General features: G+C 39.3%; 1 protein-coding gene across 1 annotated transcript in view; it reads left to right on the top strand.

The window, feature by feature from the left end:
• The first annotated feature begins 5,809 nt into the window (after positions 1-5,809).
• LOC115193672 (AT-rich interactive domain-containing protein 5B) overlaps positions 5,810-21,893 on the top strand; it is a 68,938-nt gene continuing 52,854 nt past the window's right edge. Inside the window, exons 1-3 of the mRNA XM_029752544.1 lie at positions 5,810-5,897; positions 6,209-6,463; positions 13,034-13,268. Of these exons, the coding sequence (XP_029608404.1) occupies positions 5,877-5,897; positions 6,209-6,463; positions 13,034-13,268 (511 nt within the window). The 5' untranslated portion in view covers positions 5,810-5,876. The remainder of the gene's footprint in view (positions 5,898-6,208; positions 6,464-13,033; positions 13,269-21,893) is intronic.

Below are 21,893 nucleotides of genomic sequence, written 5' to 3'. Positions count from 1 at the left end.
ACGTGACAGTAGCAATGTACTTTGGTGGTGGATGAGACCATAAAAATATAACTAATTATATTTCTATGGATGAGACCACCCCCCTTACCCCAGTGCAAAACATGTTTAGCACTTGGAAAATGCTACAGTGGGGGGGAAAAGTATTTGATCTCCTGCTGATTTTGTACGTTTGCCGACTGACAAAGAAATTATCAGTCTATAATTTTAATGGTAGGTTTATTTGAACAGTGAGAGACAGAATAACAACAAAAAAATCCAGAAAAACTAATGTCAAAAATTTTATAAAATGATTAGCATTTTAATGTGGGAAATAAGTATTTGACCCCTCTGCAAAACATGACTTAGTACTTGGTGGCAAAACCCTTGTTGGCAAACACAGAGGTCAGACGTTTCTTGTAGTTGGCCACCAGGTTTGCACACATCTCAGGAGGGATTTTGTCCCACTCCTCTTTGCAGATCTACTCCAAGTCATTAAAGGTTTCGAGGCTGACGTTTGGCAACTCGAACCTTCAGCTCCCTCCACAGATTTTCTATGGGATTAAGGTCTGGAGACTGGCTAGGCCACTCCAGGACCTTAATGTGCTTCTTCTTGAGCCACTCCTTTGTTGCCTTGGCCATGTGTTTTGGGTCATTGTCATGCTGGAATACCCATCCACGACCCATTTTCAATGTCCTGGCTGAGGGAAGAAGGTTCTCACCCAAGATTTGACGGTACATGGCCCCGTCCATTGTCCCTTTGATGCGTGGAAGTTGTCCTGTCCCCTTAGCAGAAAAACACCCCCAAAGCATAATGTTTCCACCTCCATGTTTGACGGTGGGGATGGTGTTCTTGGGGTCATAGGCAGCATTCCTCCTCCTCCAAACACGGCGAGTTGAGTTGATGCCAAAGAGCTCCATTTGGTCTCATCTGACCACAACACTTTCACCCAGTTGTCCTCTGAATCATTCAGATGTTCATTGGCAAACTTCAGACGGGCATGTATATGTGCTTTCTTGAGCAGGGGGACCTTGCGGGCGCTGCAGGATTTCAGTCCTTCACGGCGTATTGTGTTACCAATTGTTTTCTTGGTGATTATGGTACAAACTGCCTTAAGATCATTGACAAGATCCTACCGTGTAGTTCTGGGCTGATTCCTCACCGTTCTCATGATCATTGCAACTCCACGAGGTGAGATCTTGCATGTAGCCCCAGGCCGAGGGAGATTGACAGTTATTTTGTGTTTCTTCCATTTGCGAATAATCGCACCAACTGTTGTCACCTTCTCACCAAGCTGCTTGGCGATGGTCTTGTAGCCCATTCCAGCCTTGTGTAGGTCTACAATCTTGTCCCTGACATCCTTGGAGAGCTCTTTGGTCTTGGCCATGGTGGAGAGTTTGGAATCTGATTGATTGATTGCTTCTGTGGACAGGTGTCTTTTATACAGGTAACAAACTGAGATTAGGAGCACTCCCTTTAAGAGTGTGCTCCTAATCTCAGCTCGTTACCTGTATAAAAGACACCTGGGAGCCAGAACTCTTTCTGATTGAGAGGGGGTCAAATACTTATTTCTCTCGTTAAAATGCAAATCAATTTATAACATTTTTTACATGCGTTTTTCTGGATTTTTTGTTGTTATTCTGTCTCTCACTGTTCAAATAAACCTACCATTAAAATTATAGACTGATCATTTCTTTATCAGTGGGCAAACAAACTAAATCAGCAGGGGATCAAATACTTTTTTCCCTCACTGTAGCTATATCAATCCAATTCATCATGCTGCCCCCAAAGCAAAGGATGGGGAATATGAGACTGTATGCACAGGTCTTACATGATCGAGTAAGAAATGCTAGACCACCTCATAATGAAGGTCTTATGTGCTAAACTTAGCCTGCAACGCTATTCAGGTCTCCTGTTACCTGTTCTGAATGCATCTTACTGACCCATGCCATTGTCATTTAATTATGCAAGCACAAAGCCAAGTCTATGGTTACAGCTGGAACGTGTGTGGAGGAACAAATTTGCCTGATGGATTTTTAATGATAGTCCTAAACTAAAACAGGCGCCCATTGTAAAGGGATATCTAATCAGCAGTGCATTTCTGAATGAGGCTGTGTGGAGAGGGAGATACTTATAAACCAAACTCCAATATAAACCTATTCTCACAGAGACCTGTCAAATGCTATAATTTGACATTCATCACAATGCATGTAAACACAATACTATCACTATTGAGATTGATGTAAATGTACTGTATGTGATTTATGTGATGCTTATTATTAGTATAATAACAGCTACTAGCTGTCAATGACAAACAATTTAGTGTCATGGGCATGGCCCTAAACTACCTCGCACATTCATAATTCATGAATGCAAATGTCAGCTTATTCCAACACCCAGCACAGATACAGATGCAGTAGCAGTAGCGTATTCACCGTTATTGACATAAGTGATTTAAAGTTATGTTCCGATTCTGTAGGGTCCTTGAATGAAAGAGTTGTTCAATCTAAAATATATAGGTACTACAAAGACCATACAATAACTTCCAAATGTGTAATAAAGTAGGCTATTAAATCATGCATCTTTATAAACCACTTATAAACCACTGTAAACCATGTATGTACGGTGCCATCTTATTGTAGTGAAACATGCTGAAGAAGGTACTGTGGGGTTCGATAGCTCCCATACTCTATTCTAGAGAATACAGTGCATTCAAGTATTCAGACCCCTTGACTTTTTCCACATTTTGTTACTTTACAGCCATATTCTAAAATTCATTTAAAAAAAATCCTCATCAATCTACACACAATACCACATAATGACAAAGCAAAAACAGGTTTTTAGAAATTTTGCACCAAAAATAATGGAAATATCACATTTACATAAGTATTCAGACCCTTTACTCAGTACTGTGGATGCGATTACAGCTTCGAAGTCTTCTTGGGTATGATGCTAAAAGCTTGGCACACCTGTATTTGGGGAGTTTCTCCCATTCTTCACTGAATATCCTCTCAAGCTCTATCAGGTTGGATGGGGAGCGTCTCTGCACAGCTATTTTCAGGTCTCTCCAGAGATGTTCGATCGGGTTCAAGTCCGGGCTCTGGCTGGACCACTCAAGGACATCAAATACAATGGAGGCCACTGTGTTCTTGGGGACCTTCAATGCTGCAGAATGTTTTTGGTACCCTTCCCCAGATCTGTGCTTCGACACAATCTTGTCTCTACAGACAATTCCTTCGACCTCATGACTTGGATTATGCTCTGACATGCACTGTCAACTGTGGGACCTTATATAGACAGGTGTGTGCCCTTCCAAATCATGTCCAATCAATTGAATTTACCACAGGTGGACTCCAATCAAGTTGTAGAAACATCTCAAGGATGATCAATTGAAACAGGATGCACCTGAGGTCAATTTCGAGTCTCATAGCAAAGGGTCTGAATACTTATGTTTAGCATTTTTAATACATTTGCAAAAATGTCTAAGAGCCTGTTTTCGCTTTGTCATTATGGGGTATTGTGTGTTGATTGATGAGGATTTTTTTTTTATTTAATCAATTTTAGAATAAGGCTGTAATGTAACAAAATGTGGAAAAAGTCAAGGGATCTGAATACTTTCTGAATGCACTGTGTATACAGTATGATTGCTATCATATGTTCTGCCAGCATGGTAGAAATGTCCAAAAGTCAATGTCTCTAATGGTGATTCCACAATTCAATTATCCTCTATAACCATTAGTGTTATATTACTTTTTTTTTAAACATTTACATTATAGTCATTTAGCAGACGCTCTTATCCAGGGCGACTTACAGGAGCAATTAGGGTTATGTGCCTTGCTCAAGGGCACATCGAAAGATTTTACACCAAGTCAGCTCGGGGATTGTCTTAAAAGCTATGCCACCCCTGTGCAGTGTGAATACATTAAGATTGGAATGTATCCTATTAGTAAAAGTGTTATAAGGCAGCGTTGTATCCTTCAATGTATCTTGCCTCTCAAGTCATTATTCATAACTACTGTGATTAAAGATTTACATTTATGACTAATTTCATTACAAAGCAAATCAAACTGGGAATTTGTCTTACACTGTGGTGATCACTGTTGAGTCATCTCTATTGACAACAGGCACATTCAATTACTAGATAAGGGGCAAAGTAGTCTCATTGATTGACCAGGAACTTCATTATGTCCTCTGTCGTTAATAAAGGTCCATTGATTTTGTCATTTAAATGGATTGGAGATTCAGGAAAGATAATAGTGAATAGTGAGACTGAGGGCATGATTCAATCTAAACCTACACTGTAGTAAAAACATACTGCAGAAAACTCACATTATGTCTTCCCAGAGAAGTTGCAACCTTTCATTGAAATCAAAAGTAGTCATAAACATGTTTATTATTGTCTAATTAACAGCAACACTTAAAAAATGAATTTTGTGTCACGGGAACAATGTAATTGTGGGTCAACAACAGTACAAGTAGGACTGCATACTGTATAATGTCAGTCATTTTATCTGTTGGTGTCTTTTTTATCCACTCACTGACTAAAAGCTTTAAGTCACTTTCCCCAAATCAGTCAATTTCTGAAAAGAAATAAAGTAATGCTGATAACTGGAATGGGATCAATACGCCCTGCCTCCATAATTTCAAAGAGTTTACTGCATAAAACTGCGCTTAAAAATAGCCCTTGTCATATGTCGCTGTTGCTCTGATCTTATTCACCGCGGGGGGGGGGGGGGGGGGGGGGCAAGGGTGAATAACGAATGAAAAAAACTGTTGGCAGCTGGAGTCGATGAATGAATGACCCATTCAATCAGCAATAACCACTTCTCATGATCGTAAGTCAAATCACCATTGACAATCGTGTTAATTAACAAACGGTTCTAGTATGAGTGCCTTCAGCTACATTTGTTTGAAACTTGCACAAATCGTAGGAAATATCTACCTCAGTGTAAAAGAGATGAATCCCAAAAGGGTTACCCCCGGTCTCTCCCTTACACAGTTCTCGGTCTAAAGGTTCAACTGATTTTAAAACCGTAGAAAAATATCAGGCATGTTTTACAAGTTTCACATCTCAAACAATAATAGTCCTCCTAATCGATTATTGCATATCGGTCCTCAGCACAATTGAGATTAGCCTATAGCATATGCACAGCCTGTAACCTAATAAGAGAGGCTATGCTTGTTATTTCAGTATAATGGCATGCTTCATAAATGTCCGTAGGCACTCGTGACGCTAGGATTTACCAACTCGGCCAAATTTGTCTTTGAACATTTGTCACTTATTATTTATAGGCTACTTCGTTCGAGAGCACAACCGAACGACTTTGTTCCCACATTAGACTACCTTTGAGAAAACGTTTGATAGCTTTTTTAACTAGTTCAGAGTGTTTCTTTGAGGAATCCAGAGCGAGCGCCCTTGTATCATTACTGTGAGAAATGTTCTTTCATACAAACGATCTTTACACAGGTCCTGGAAGAGATAGACATTCAAATACATTTCTTAAAAATTATAAGGTAACACAATCTTTTTCCATTGCACATAACTTAAATACACTATTGAGAAATTATCAGACTGATGCACAGTGTTAATCTCATAGTTACTTTTGTCGAATTCAAATGATATTAATGGACATATGTGGTTTTCCTGATTGAAAAGGGACGGTTTTATGGGCACAATATTATCTAATGTTGATTCTTATTAGCTTAATTTATGCACAGCAACAAAAGCCATGCATTTGGTAATTTCGGAGCAACTAAATATTTTTGTAAGTGTTTAATATTATCCACAAAGAGCTTTTAAACTTAAAATAAATATAGGGTCCTTACAGGACCTTCTGCAATCCATTCAAGCCAACAAGTTTGGAGAGCGTGTTGAGTTTAATCAATTCAGAACGTCGAGATGGAGCCTAACTCACTCAAGGTAACATTAAAATCATACACCAACATATTGTATTTTCGCATGATATTAACAATATGGAGACAAACCTTTGTGTTTGCAGCTCATTTACAATTCTTTGGTGTTTTTGTTGTTTTTACATCATATTAGAATAAGTAAATATATAGTAACATGGTTCTAAATCAGTCCTAAAATCAGATGCAGGTGGTATTTTGTGCGTAATTTAATGATTTGTCAAGCCATAGTCATTGCGCATGTCGTCCCATTCAATGTTTCCACATTTTTGAATATGAATAACTCATTCATTAAGTTGCTTATTGCTATTTTCTCCACAGTGGGTAGGCTCGTCTTGCGGTTTACACGGACCATACATATTCTACAAGGCTTTTAAATTTCACCGGGACGGTAAACCAAGGATTCTGTCCCTCGGAGACTTTTTCTTCGTAAAATGTAAACCCGGAGATTCAATTTGCATAGCGGAGCTACAGCTGTTGTGGGAGGAAAGAACTACTAAGCAACTTTTATCAAGCTCAAAACTTTATTTCTTACCCGAAGATACTCCCTTGGGAAGGACAGTTAGTCATGGAGAGGTAATAACCTTCAAACATTCTGTTGATACATCGATGTGGCATTTTCTGCATTCTTTGGTCATTCGTTGTATAACGTGCATGCATTATGTGATACCCACATTGATCCATCGCAAACGGCATAATGTGTCTGTCTATTACAGTGTTATTGACTGCTTAGCCTATTTGTTCCTCATTGTGTCAACTGCTGAATGTGCAGTTCAATCGTATCCAGCTGTGCGTAATAACGCTCGTGCGCTGTATGAGGTTAATTGTATTAGGGGAAGAAAAATCCCCTACAAGTCCAACGCGTAGGCTATGTCATTTTATTTCTTCATGGTGCGTGTCAAACGGTGATATTGACTGAAATTGTGAAATGGTAAAGCATATGAGATCAAAACGCCTCGATTCAACAACACCATAAATATAATCTTTCATCATATCATATGAATGGCTGCTGAGTAAGCGCACACAACCTATTGAAGACGAGTGCTAGCACGTCTAACTTGTTCATCATTTGCATAATTTCCATGAAATCATTCGCATTCCTAACAATGTGATATTGTTGTCAGCTCAAACGTTCTGCCCTCTTATCCAGAGATTAAGATAGGTCGAAAAGACAAAGCGTTACAAAATAAGATTTACTGTAGTCTGATATGTTGCCATTGGCAATATGATTAACTGAGGTATTTTGTTAAGTGGCTAAATATGACGCCTGTATCACATTTCATAACCGCATAGAGCGACAAATATTGGTTTTGTATATTCATTTATTGTGGGGTATATAAAACAATCAAACATTTGCTATGTGCTACTGTAGCCTACACAAATAGGCAATTCTACTGAAACACATTTCACTATGCTCTTACTTGATTTTGAGGTCACATGAAATATGCCAGCGGTTGCATTTGTCATTTAGGAAGGACAAAGCCTAGTTTGTATTTGATTAGCAATGCAAACATAGAAACCGACTTTTCCCCTGCTGATGGTCCTCTTGTGTAATGCAGTAGCTATCATATTTCCTTATAGTGGACCCTGCTATGAATACATGTAATTGAAACCTTTTATTTTCTTCACTCAACTAGAATCATCCAAATCCTTACTTTGCATTAGCCTTTAACACAATGTAATGACTTTGTAAATACTTTGAGTGCATGCACGGCTATTATTAAGAAACACACTTGTGCAATAAGGGACAAGTCAGCCCCACCCCTTGAGAAGCCTGATTTGCATTGCAAAGTGGTAACATCACACACGATTGGATATCTGGACAATATTATTTGACTCCTTCCAAGATCAAAGGACAGAGTGACTCCAGAGTGTTGGCAGTTGGAAATGGATAGTTATAGCAATAGCCTAGAGCAGAGCTGAAGTAGATTATGACACAACATACGATGACATCTAAAAGTGTGATGTTGATGCCGACGACCCCCTTAAATGTGATTTTAAACTTGATGTTCTCAGCAAATTGCCCTATAAAGATTACATTGGAATTTTACTCAAACAAGTAACTGGCTGCAGTTATTACCAGTCAGTTAATGATCTTTATTTTATGACTGCCCTAATATGCAAATCCGCTTAGCCCGAGACAGCTTTCAGTTTGTAAGATATACGTGGTAGTTATAGCCTCTGACTAATGGGTACGTGTAAGACTACTTATCTACAGCACAAATGTGCTCATGTCATGAATACAATAACAAGTCATTTTCTCAGTGGGATAAAAGGAGGTTATAAATCTCTCTGGATATCCCTTCTTGAGTTCAATGCTCAACATATTATGTCATTTCCCCTCAGGCCTGGGTATTTGTATGCTCTTTGCCCCTCCCAGTGTAGGCAGGGACAAGAGAAACCCATGTCCTACTGTGCTCATTTTGCTTTCGCTGACAACCCTTCTACTCCACCATACAGACTGACCGCATGCTATGTATAAAGGCATTGTGTTATGTGGCGCACCCATTATGATACAACCTCTATTTGCGTCTCTGCATTCTGTGGTCTGAGAACCGCTTCTTGCAAAGCAGTGACACAGTATTAAGTCTTGCCCTCAACGCCCCCCTCCGGTACATGTTGGCTCAATACGCTGTCTTTTTTTGGCTCATGTTTCAAGAGAGCTTTTTTAGATAACACTTACTGCTACAACCATTTCAGTGCTGCTACAGCTAATTGCTTGGGCCTTATCGTTGTCCTGCTTAAGGTACCCATCGTGGAAATAGAACATTGGCAAGTAGTCTGGTATTTCCTGTTCATACACTAATAATTTGTTATTATCTGTGATGTCACTTCTTGTTTGGCACTCTATTCCTGTAAATGACAAAGCAGTGAGGTATGAGAGCAGTGACTGCAGCAGTTGTATTGATTGCAGTAGAAAGAAATGGTGGCATCTGTCCAGAATCAGCTTTGGTTTATGGCAAAAATCCATGCTTGTGGTGTTTGAGTGCTGGGGACCTGTAAATAGGGAAATCAGATTATATGTTGTTTATTTTCTTCTTCTCTGATTTTCCTGGAGGGAGTCTGTTTGCAAAAGTAATTTTAGCCATAGGAATGTTTTTTTCAGTTATGTTATCTGGTAGTCCAGATATACAACCAATAGCTCAATATAAGGACTTATGTAAGATTCATACTGGTCAGTGAGCATGATACCAAGTCACCCTATTCACCCAACAACTATCCCTCCACTGCAGAACAAGCCATTAAGTCGGAAACGTTGCCCTCAAGTGAATTCCTTTTGCGTTTCGAAAATACATGTAAATTATTGTCAGGTTTTTAGGGCAGTACTGGGGATAATTTAAAATGTAATTTAAACTGAATGTCATGCACTTCAAAGTAAAAAAAACACATCATTTTGGTTTGTGTTATTTCCATACACATAAATGTGTTCTTATATGCCGCTATTCTGTGATATATGTAATGATATACAGTGTTTTTTCCCTCAACACATGAAGAATTGGTGCTCTTTGGATTGGTTTACACCTTGTCATTGACAAACCACTTTAACATCAAACACATTTCCCATAATGCATGACTCTAAAGCCCCAAGCTATAGTGGATCATTATAACCTTAGAGGACTGAAACCACAGATGAGCTGTTTCCAGAGAATGTACTTAGCATATTTTTATTCTTTAGTGAATGCTCATAGCACTGCTTCAGCCTAATATGATTTAGTCTGTGGTTATACACCCCACAGTCAAAATAAGTCAAATAGTATTCAGTTCTGTGTGTGTTTAAAGTATTTTTGAAATTACACACTGTACAAAACAAAATAGTAGCTGCTTATAGTTTATGGCAGAAATCAGAACGCCAATATCTTGCAGGCATATAAATTGTAACAACATATAACAACTATTTAACCAAGTTCTATTTTAAAAATAGTTTCAGTAGAATACATCAGACCCTAACCTCTCCTGTGCTCATTTTTAGATGGTTGAGTTTGTTTTGAGACACTGTATCTAAGGTCAGTGTTGAGGAGGAAAGATAATGAACTCATATTGCGTTTCACTCTCTCAGCCTAGTGCACCAAAGAGCATTGTTCATGTCACCATGTCCATTACTCAATTACTAATCTCCTTTTGGCCTAAGGAATTCCTGGGTTGACCCCCTGAGCCACCAGACTGAAACCTTCGCAGCATGACAGGGGCTGCCTGTGAGACTCTGACTCTTAACTGAAAGGCCTGTCCAACAAATGTACCGCTTTGCCCTACAATGGTGACATTTAGGAATGTCCCTTACTGTTCAAGTACTGTGGTGCTCTTTTCACAGAATGATATGGAATAATATGGATTTTATGGACATTTAGAGATCATGAAATCATAGCACAATTGTTGAATTTTAAGTCATAAAAGCACACCTTTCTACCAATTACACAGTTGACATTCTATACATGTTATATAAGCCCTCATGCATTATTTGTTGTAAAGTAAAGAAGGGGTCATATCTGCTGTACTGTTTGCTGTACTATCATGAACCTGTAATAAATCACATTGTAATATTATTGCTCCATAAACCACTGAGATTGTTGTAAGCCTAGTCACAATATCAACCTTTATTTGTAGTCTGCAAAAATGATATAGCAACAACCTCTCTTGTGAATTGTTTTATTTGAAGTGTCACATCTTCCCATTGGTAGCCTACAGAGACCTCTGACCTATATGCAGCTTGGTGGTTTTATCTTCCACTTCCTTCCAATATCAGTACCTTAACTCTTTATGGTAACTCAGTGTGGGTGTTTCACTGCATTTAAATGTGTGTTGTGTTTTTGAACTCATAATATAATGTCATGACAGCTGTTGAATGACAATCACCTGTTGCACTCAAGTAAAACACATCACAAAACAGGACAGTTTGACACCCACACGTCACATACAATTGAATGATGTTTGGGAAACATGCAGTTTAAATGTTTCTTTCTGTGAGGAAACTATACAGCAGGATTTCCCAAACTAGGGGTCGCCTGATTTGAAAGTGGGGCAGCGAGAGAAATTTTGCGCTTGGTTCATAGAACCGGGGTTACGTCAGTAACCTCCGGTAGCTGCTAGATGTGGTTGTAATAAACAGAGCGGTTTCTGTTTTCTTCCTACAAATGTGTCTCTATCTTTTGAATGGTTTAAGCTACAAAATATTATGGCCCCTTCACTGAAAGATCCTCAGGAACACGTATGTACATACTTTTTCCCTGTAGTTTGCCAACAAGCCGTTAAAACCGAGTGGACAAGACCAGGCACTAAATCAGACTTCTACACAGATCATACAACATTATTGCCTGATGATCTTCTGAACTTCCCAATACCTTTCTGATGCATTTCAGTCACTTCAAACCATATCGTCTTCATATTGACATACTGTAAAAAATACTGTCAGACTGATTTGTAATAGACTGTCATAGCCCAAAGTAAATATTGGCCGTTGATTACATAACTTAATTTTACATGGTTGGGTTGCAGACTTTTTTAAATATCAAAATGGCATCGCGGGCCAGAAAGGTTTGGGAACCGCTGCTATACGGTATGTTATGAAGACACTCATTCAAGACCTAAGATGTTAACTGTAGAAAATCCATTGTGAAATCTTCTGAGTAACGTAGTATTAAATATAATGTATACTTCTATGAGTTACCAGTTTAGTATGTTTACTTAGTCAACTGTATCAAAGCACAAGAAGAATTCCAGAGGATGTTTTTGGCTGCAGGCATCACTGCTTAACAATTTATACTGTCTGCTGTTGATTGGTACTAAAATGGAGTTCTATGTTATTTAAATGTCTTCCTTTTAAAAAGAAGACAGTCATGATGCCAGCAAACAGTTTCAACCACCAACCAACCACCACTTGACAGCACATTATAGGAGTTTATATAATCATGTTTATGTTTGTGTTTACTAAGAAGACACAGATATAGGAAGCTAGCCATCGCAGCTTTTCTTATTTACAGCTTTGTTTTTGATTAACTCAGTTTTGTTAGCAGTGTGGAACTGGCATTGTGCAAATTTACTCTGTGTGAAACGTAATGAAGTCACTGTATGTGTGTGTGTGTGTGTGTGCGTGTGAATGCTTAAAGGGATAGTTTGAGATTTTGGCAATGAGGCCCATTATCTGCTTCCCTAGAGTCAGATGAACTCGTGGATACCATTTTTATGTCTCTGCGTGTAGTTTGAATGAAGTTGCTAACTAGCGTTAGTGCAATGACAGAAAACCTTTGGGAAGTACAGTAGACTTCCAGTCATTACGCTACCGCTAGTTATGATTGGCTCACGAAACTGTCTCTAACTTCCTTCATACTGGACGCAGATACATAAAAATGGTATCCAATATATCATCTGACTCTGGATAAGTAGACAAAGGGCTTACTTGCCAAAATCCTGAACTATCCCTTTAAAGGTTGCTTCAGGGAAGAGGTGTACAGACTATTGCAAGGTAAACGTTAAAAAGCATGTTTCTCCAGATGGACACATCTGTCCTCCAGATTCTGCAGCTTAATAACAATCTCCTACCACTCCGGCCGGATAACAAGCCCATTACTCCTCAAAATGGAACCACATTTCAACATTTCTATGCCACAATTTTTCCATTGGAGTTGCAATTCCTCAAAAGGGATAGATCAAAAAAGTTATTTTAGTTTGCCTCAAAGGGTTGAAAGAACCAGGAACACAACTTGTTCAAGGGTTGTAGACTCTCAAGAGTATTACATTTGAACAAAAGGTTGCTTAGAAAAGTTCACCCTGGTTACCATGGCAAGCTGCAGATGTAGGATCTTAATTTGATCACAGGAGATGTAAAACTTGTAGTGTATTAGAGGTTTCAAAAGGCTTTGTAATTTCCACTTTTACATTTCAGACTTGATTTTCCCTTTTGAAAAATGTATCAACCCCTACAAAAAAGTCAATTAATTATAATATAATGATAATTCACATTCCTGTTGCTGCAAGTTTATTTCCCTGCTGTAGCAAACTGGCTCAAATTAAGATCCTACGTCTGTATGACCCCATCTCTAATAGTAACTCTTATAATAGTCTTAAGATGGTGTTATGAATTGACATATCCCTGTAATTTTTTTCCCTCCTGACCTCACACTCCCTACCCTCCTTCTCTTGTCTCTCTTATAGCACGAGGTCATTGCTGTGTCAGAGAAGGTGATTGTTCGGTTGGAAGACCTGGTGAAGTGGACAGTCCCAGAGTTTTCGGGATGGTCCCACGGACTGCGGGCAGCGCCTCTGAAGCCATCTGTCCTGAGGGAGCTGGGTGCCAATGGGCGCAGAGAGGCCCTCCACAGATACAGGGAGAGCACTTTCACCAGCGGCCTCAACTTCAGAGACATCCAAAGGGAGAGGGCTCAATTGGGTGAGGACAACTGCTTTCCTGTCTCTCAAGCTATTTTGTTTGTCTGTCTATGAGTAGTCAGAATAAGTACTAGAATTCTGTCCATAACATTTCAGTTATACATGGAATTTTAACTATTTGTTAATACTTATAAGCCTCTTATAGATGAAGGCTTTGTATAAAATAGTTACCAGTTTGGATTACACATCACTGTTAGAACCACATGAATGCACTAACACATTTATGACCAATCAAACATTTTTCATTATGCATTTATTATTGCTCATGTTACAGTTATAATTGCATGTACATTCCTGTATAATTGCCTCAAACCTCTGGCATCCTTAATTTGTACCATTAATGTCGTTGAGGTATTTGATAGCTGCATTGTGGTATTTCACTGCTGCAGTAAAAAGAACATGAATCACAAGATATGAAGGAGGCTGATGAGTCATGCTAATCCTTGCCGATATAAAACAAGAAGGTTTATTTAACAAAAGAAATGTGAAGGACTTAATATTCCCTTTGAAGAACTGTATGTTCTCCCCCTTCAGATGATAGTGAAGCAGCAAAATTGTCATAGAATGTTAATGACACATTCAGAATTCTCTAACTCCAATTTCATATTTTTCTATTTGGGTTTCTCTTTTTATTCGTAGTTAACAGAATACTGACTACAGATAACTTAAACTTTTTTGCAAAAATCTCCCATTGACATCAAAACAAGATATAAGGTATAGTCACACATAGTTGTATCAATTTGGGATGGGCCCCAACATCCTCACCATATTCTTGGAACTTTCTAGAGATACTGCTGTAATGTTTTGCAATAAATAATTTTTCCATTACCAAAGAAACATTTGACTAGAGAATGACTGAAACAAGCAACAAAATAAAGAAAAGTCCCCTTCAGAATGTGTTATTGATAGTTGTTATTGTTTGGGGGTTGTGGATGATTCATAAATCCTTTAGTAGCTGGAGAGCTTGCTTGTTTTTGCCTTTGAGTGTTATATTGCCCTTGAATACACTCTATATCGTTAGATTCTAAAGAGAAAGTGGATTGGAGAATCAATAATGGCCGCTTTGTCGTTCTACAACATGAGGAATCAATAGTGTGTGTGCGCGTGTGTGTCAGTGTGTGCGTTTGTATGCATGTGTGTCAGTGCTTCTCTATGTCTATGTGTGTGTGTGTGTGTGTGTAGTGATTGTGTATTAGTCATAACAGGAAATAACGGAGGGATAAAAACAGCTGTATAGATTTATTTGATGTCAGTCAGTCTCGTCACCTTCTAATATTCTCTGTGGCTGTATGATGCTAATGAGTGATGTGGTCGTTAATGACTCCATCAGGCTGTGTGTAAATGCACTTGTCCCTCCAGTGGAGTATCTCCCTGGCTGCCTGCTGAATGTGCCAGGTCAGCAGAACTCCCCTGGCAGGGCACCAGCAGCCCTAGCTCTGTGGCATGTGTTCCCACCCCTGCCAGCTTGCCGTTGTCTCTCTAACGATAAGAGAGGGATCATTCAACAAGGACACGCTATTCCAATGAGCTTTGGTTTGGATAGCAATATAGCTGTGATGAACTGATGATTGAAATTAAATATGAATTAAAGAGATATTGCTTCTGAATCGTTATTCCCCTTTTTTGGGAAATGATCATTTATAACCCAATGAGTTTCTTATTGTCGGGAAGAGCTTTCCTGCCTGCTCAGTTCTACTCATAACATGAATGATCTGTTAGCTAATTGTTGTTATAAATACGTGGATGTCCTCTCTGGATCTTGAATATCTGAGCCATTTATTCATAAAAAAACAGGATACTGCCAGAGTTACATAGAAATCAATTGTGCACTAAAGGGTAGTACAGTGTGCTATTGTTATTAAGGGAAGCATTTTTTTATGTGAGTGTATCCTAATGTTTCCTGGCAGACAGCCAATGAGAAGTACAGTGCATGGAAAGCATAAAAAATGCTCTCTACAAATGTGTCATGAATAGCAGGATCACAGTGCTATTGTTCTTCATGTGAATTATATGATGCGATATTATAGCAACTAAGCTACGTGCTCTGTTCGCAAAGGATAGGGAAACAGAGGTCTCCACTGTCATTAATTAGAGAAAGAGTGCCCTTGCCTTGCCTGCTAGCTATAGCGCCGCATCGACCAGTGATTTTTAACAGTGTGAAGCAAGTTGAGATTGCTGTTATAATTCAAGTGCCATCTTGAGGAAGAATGAACTGTTTTCAAGGCTCTCCACATTCTAGAGTGCTGAGCAATATTACACTTATCTGGACCTGCAGCTGTAAATAAACCAATTCCACCATGCCGCTTTAGCAGGGAAAGTTTACATTCGTTTCCATCCATCCCTAAGAGAACTGTTCCAATTTTTGGCCTGTCGAAATTTGTTGTTCTATTCCAGTGGACTGGACAGGAAACAGAGAGATGTGTAAGTGAGGAATACAGAGATTGTAAGAATATAATCTGGTGTTGAAGATCTATTTTCTATGGAAGATAGACATAGGAGCAACCTCAATGTGTTTTTACAAGAATAACGTGATATGGGCTCTCTACCGTACAGGACATCTGGCAAAAGACATATGGCTTTAGATGTTGTCTTTTTACATTAGAGCTTTTTACATACAGTATATAACTGTGACATCAATATCTGCATCTAGCCATCTATTGTATGTTCCTACCATTTTTTTAAAAAATTTTTTTTAACCTTTATTTAACCAGGTAGGCTAGTTGAGAACAAGTTCTCATTTGCAACTGCGACCTGGCCAAGATAAAGCATAGCAATTCGACACATACAACAACACAGAGATACACATGAAATAAACAAAACATACAGTCAATAATACAGTAGAACAAAAGAAAACAAAAAGTCTATATACAGTGAGTGCAAATGAGGTAAGTTAAGGCAATAAATAGGCCATGGTGGCGAAGTAATTATAATATAGCAATTAAACACTGGAATGGTAGATGTGCAGAAGATGAATGTGCAAGTAGAGATACTGAGGTGCAAAGGAGCAAGATAAATACATAAATACAGTATGGGGATGAGGTAGGTAGATAGATGGGCTGTTTACAGATGGGCTATGTACAGGTGCAGTGATCTGTGAGCTGCTCTGACAGCTGGTGCTTAAAGCTAGTGGGGGAGATATGAGTCTCCAGCTTCAGAGATTTTTGCAGTTCGTTCCAGTCATTGGCAGCAGAGAACTGGAAGGAAAGACGACCAAAGGAGGAATTGGCTTTGGGGGTGACCAGTGAGATATACCTGCTGGAGCGCGTGCTACGAGTGGGTGCTGCTATGGTGACCAGTGAGCTGAGATAAGGGGGAACTTTACCTAGCAGAGACTTGTAGATAACCTGTAACCAGTGGGTTTGGTGACGAGTATGAAGCGAGGGCCAACCAACGAGAGCGTACAGGTCGCAATGATGGGTAGTGTATGGGGCTTTGGTGACAAAACGGATGGCACTGTGATAGACTGCATCCAGATTGTTGAGTAGAGTGTTGGAGGCTATTTTATAGATGACATCACCGAAGTCGAGGATCGGTAGGATGGTCAGTTTTACGAGGGTATGTTTGGCAGCATGAGTGAAGGATGCTTTGTTGCGATATAGGAAGCCGATTCTAGATTTAATTTTGGATTGGAGATGCTTAATGTGAGTCTGGAAGGAGAGTTTACAGTCTAACCAGACACCCAGGTATTTGTAGTTGTCCATATATTCTAAGTCAGAGCCGTCCAGAGTAGTGATGCTGGACGTGCGAGCAGGTGTGGGCAGTGATCGATTGAATAGCATGCATTTAGTTTTACTTGCGTTTAAGAGCAGTTGCGTTTAAGAGCAGGCCACGGAAGGAGAGTTGTATGGCATTGAAGCTCGTCTGGAGGTTAGTTAACACAGTGTCCAACGAGGGGCCAGAAGTCAACAGAATGGTGTTGTCTGCGTAGAGGTGGATCAGAGAATCACCACCAGCAAGAGCAACATCATGGATGTATACAGAGGAGAGAGTCGGCCCGAGAATTGAACCCTGTGGCACACCCATAGAGACTGCCAGAGGCCCAGACAACAGGCCCACCGATTTGACACACTGAACTCTATCAGAGAAGTAGTTGGTGAACCAGGCGAGGCGGTCATTTGAGAAACCAAGGCTGTCGAGTCTGCCAATAAGAATGTGGTGATTGACAGAGTCAAAAGCCTTGGCCAGGTCGATGAATACGGCTTCACAGTAATGTCTCTTATCGATGGCGTTAAAGATGCTCTATGCAGAAATGCTCCGCCATTTCCTTGTTGAAAAAAATTCTAATAGTTCACCTAATTTCAGTTTCTGTGACAAATAAAGCAAGTATAGTGTAGGTGTAGAGCATCATTGTTCCATATCAACTGCTGTGAAATATATTTTCCATAAAAAAAAATATATCAACGGGAAGCATAGGAATATAGCACATAGAACATCTCTACCTCTTTTTAGACTTGCTTTCAAGAGAGAGAGAGAGAGAGAGAGAGAGAGAGAGAGAGAGAGAGAGAGAGAGAGAGAGAGAGAGAGAGAGAGAGAGAGAGAGAGAGCAAGAAGAAAAGAGAGAACATGTGTGGATCATTAGTCATGATTCATCATTCACAACTGCCGCTCCTTCCCCAGCAAGATTTGTGCTGTGACATGATGACAGGGATTGTGCAAGGTCACATTTTTGACTCTCTCTACCCCCCTCTCTTACTTCTCACCTAGCTGGAGGTCGATGATGAAATGATTTACAGGAAGCAAATTAAACCATGCTGCTTTCTAGTTAACAACACTGTGCCAACATATACATTCCTACTAGAATGAATATGGTATGTTTCACAGGTGCCCCATAGAAATATAATGAATCCAGTGCATAACGCATTATACATTATTTATGTCTGTCCAGATGCAGCCACTGGCAATCTTCAGAAAATGTTTCAGTTGGAATATTTTAAATTGACGCAGTCGATGGATTATAACCTTCGCAGCATCTTTCAGAGTTCACCAAATTATTTATGCTGACACAGACCCGCAGAATGATAAAGAGAATAGAAAACAGATTTCTTTCACTGGGTTGAGTTATCCTGGCAATATACATATGATTGTAGTTGATGTTGCTTTTCTATTATACTATGGTAGAAAACCGACCATGAAAAATATTTTGTGATCCGATAGACAAAGGCATGGATTTGAAATGAAAGAATGTCTTGTTGTAAAGCATATTCTTCATTCAACTGTGTATTAATCAGATAGATGCCGTACGCTCCCTTTGTCATTTTCTCTCCCTATGCAATTTCCTCAAACTAATTCTTGGAACTATCCAAAGCTTTTGAAGTAATTCAATGGAGTGTTCTATTGATTGTGTGACTCTGATAGCAGTGGGTTTTGGTTTATGGGCATGTTCTCTTCATTATTTTCAGACCTGTTGGAGAGAGAATCACAAGCTGTTTTTCCCTCACTGATCTGCTCATATCATTAATTCCCTTGACTGAAGTTTGGCCGGAAGCCAAAAAATTCTAAACGTGTAAGCAGTAAATTGTGTGGCGGGGTGGAAAAATCTATTAGATGTGGGGAGCGTTTGAGCATGCCTGGAATTTGAATGGGCCAGAAAAACACGTCCTAGCAGGCATGTGCTTTGTAATCAAATTTGGATTCCGATGGCAAAAACGGTTTAGTAATTTAGTCCTTTCAAAATGTCAGATAATATTTGTGTAATTTCCAGCTGTTTTTTGCCTGTGTGCTCCAGGGGGTGAGATGCTTTGCTGGTGGATTGTTAAACAATGAGTTTGGATCCCAGGGGTGACCTCACAGAGGAAGTGAAGGGTTTTGTCTGTCCATTAACTGGCTCTGAAACAACAGACTTGTTATTGATGTGACCTCTCCTAGAACATAAAAGGCATCCCAAACAGCTAGTATAACACTCACACGCTATGCTAGTGACATAGAGGGAGCATTATTCCATTCAAATATTCCCTAATCTGGTTGCCTTGATTGGATTAGTTTTGTTAAAGTCGAGCAGAAAAAAACTATAAAAATAGACATCAACATGGACGCACAGACAGACCCAAATACTCAGACACCCACCCACACACATACCCTTCTCTTAAAGCCATCATAGTGACATTATTAATTTCAACCTGGGGGTATTCATTTTGCTTGCGAATAAACAATGTGGCTTTTATTAGATAGGTTGCCAAGGCTTGTTGAGTCAGTATGCCTTACCCTTTAGTTTTTATTGCCAGCCAATCATCCCACCATAATGTCCTTGAATATTTCATGAGAACATATATTAGTCCATCTGTGTTATGAATGCATTTCAAGCTGCTCCAGTTGCAGTCTTTTTGTGCACATTACAGTTACAGCCTGGAATTCAATCAGATCTGCACTGCGGGCAACCCACACTGCAAAAACAGCTTTACCATTCATATTCACTGCATAGGAACAATGGAATTGTTGTCAGTGGGGGGTTATTAGGGCTGTCAAACTCAGGTTAAATTATTGCCTTTCCACTGACATTGTTTAAAAAAAGTTTCAACATCAATCACCAGTTGCAGTATTCGTAAATCGTCTTGAATAATGTGCATATTTTAAATGGCACGGTTAGTTTGCCCATACAAGTGTTACATTGCAGGAGGATAATATCACCCAATTCGGGAAGTACTTTTGGACAGTTTGAGAAATGTTTTGTTGTTTCTTAAAAGTATGATACTTCTCCCCAGGAGAACAAAGAAAGGCATAGGGCTAGTTCATAGACTGTTTTCCGTCCTGTTGTCCTGGCAGTTATTTCATTTCCGTCCTTTGTGTGTTGGCCACTTGGTAAATCCGTATTATTCAGCAGCTCTGTTACTCTCCACCATTTCCCCCAGTCATTGTTGTGAAAACTCATTAAAAAGTGAACAGTTTCTTTGAGGCATAGATAGTGGATCTTTTGAGGAAGTTTGTCAGTGTTATTTGTGTGTTGTGTTACACATCAATATGAGCAGAGGGGCTAATAGGATATTTTAAAATGTAACGCTTCAAGGTTTTTTGGGGAACAAAAAAACCTTTGTTTTATCAATATGGCACTAATGTCATTATTCCGTTAGTAGAAATAAATGTTCCAGTAGTTGTTCTTATATTAATCCATGTAAATTGTTCATTGTACTGGATGTAATTATTTAAATAGGTCCAGTTGGCTTAGCCTATCTACTGTTTATTTTAAGCTTCCCTGTACAGATCTGCTGAAATGAGAGGTTCTTACATAATGACAGGAATTCACAATGGGCTCTGTTGAGTGACAGCCCCCACCTCGTCCTCTCTCATTATAGTCCTTAGAATGGGAAACATGCATGTCCTGAATAGCCTGTTGTTTTCTCCCCTTTCCTTTCTGTCCTTAACTGAAACATATTAAATCATGTTCCTTTCTATGTCTGTATCCCCTCAGTGGTTTGCCATGATTTACAATGGGGGGCTTTGAGGAAATATACACAGCAAGTTTCGTCAGGAATGACATGTAATTCCCTCTGACCCAATTCCCATAGTTTTCTATCCTTCCCATGTAAACCTCAACTAAAGTGGGAACTCTGTGTCCCATTAAAGGTACATTTTAAGGAAACATCACATCCAATTTATTCCAGAATGCATAGAGAATGCACAGGCCAGGAACTCAGTCACAATCTTTATGATCCAAGATCACAGCTGCTCAATTGAGTTTGTGTCGAACAACGGCGCGTGACAAATGGAAAGGTCGGTCCATCAGAAGAGATTGTATATTATCATCTGGGAGAAAAGGCCTTTAGATTTAGACATAGAAATAGTGGAATTAAATGCCTCAGATTTCCACTGACCTTCTTTTCATCCTCAGAACTAGTCATTTACACTGAAAATCTCCTTTGGGCAAGGTTTTCTATGTAACAGCCTGGCCACTGTTAATAATTTGTGAATGAGGAGTAGCGCAACAGTGCAATATCTAGATTGGGAAAGGCAAACAGAGCCATTAATCTCTCTGGATGAATAAAACAAAGAACAAGGTGCAATGTTGAGGCCTGTTTACCACAGACAATAGCTATTGACTGTCAGTTCTGTAAAATCTCTGTTTCTGCTTGTCTAAGTCGACTTTCTTGTTCCTACCAGTAATACCTCGCTGGTATATACAATTATGGGTCTCATGTTTGGAGTATGATTGTGGTTATGCAGGGTTGAAGCTATAATTTGGTTCAGGCTTAAAAGACCTCTGGAACATTGGGATGCTGCCTTGTTTGTAACCGCCATAGTCTTTGATAGTCAAAGGAACCAATTTGGCGCAAGGAGCTCTGAATAATTTTATCATGTATTACAGAGCCTATTAAATGCAAACTTTTCAATCTAGCAATCAATAACACAGACAGCTTACACTGGCCCCATGCCAACGACATTAGAGCTGCTAGCGCTTGTTGCTAGGGAGCAGAGCCCGCTTAGGGGAAGGAATGTTTAATGTAATAGAATCACATAAATCAACTCAGGGAAAGTGCTCTTGTTTTTTTTCTAAACCATTTGAAATGGGAGTATGTTTTTGAAAATGTCGTTTATTGCAATTTTTCAATGCAAACTGTGAGAACATCTGGAACCAAATTAAGAACAGTGTTCAGAGCAATTGTGCTGCATTTTTTTCTGTACGCATATAGCTGGC

Source organism: Salmo trutta, chromosome 5 (genome assembly GCF_901001165.1).
Source record: "Salmo trutta chromosome 5, fSalTru1.1, whole genome shotgun sequence".
Taxonomy (NCBI): Eukaryota; Metazoa; Chordata; class Actinopteri; order Salmoniformes; family Salmonidae; genus Salmo; species Salmo trutta.
This window is presented reverse-complemented; position numbering and strand designations above follow the sequence as displayed.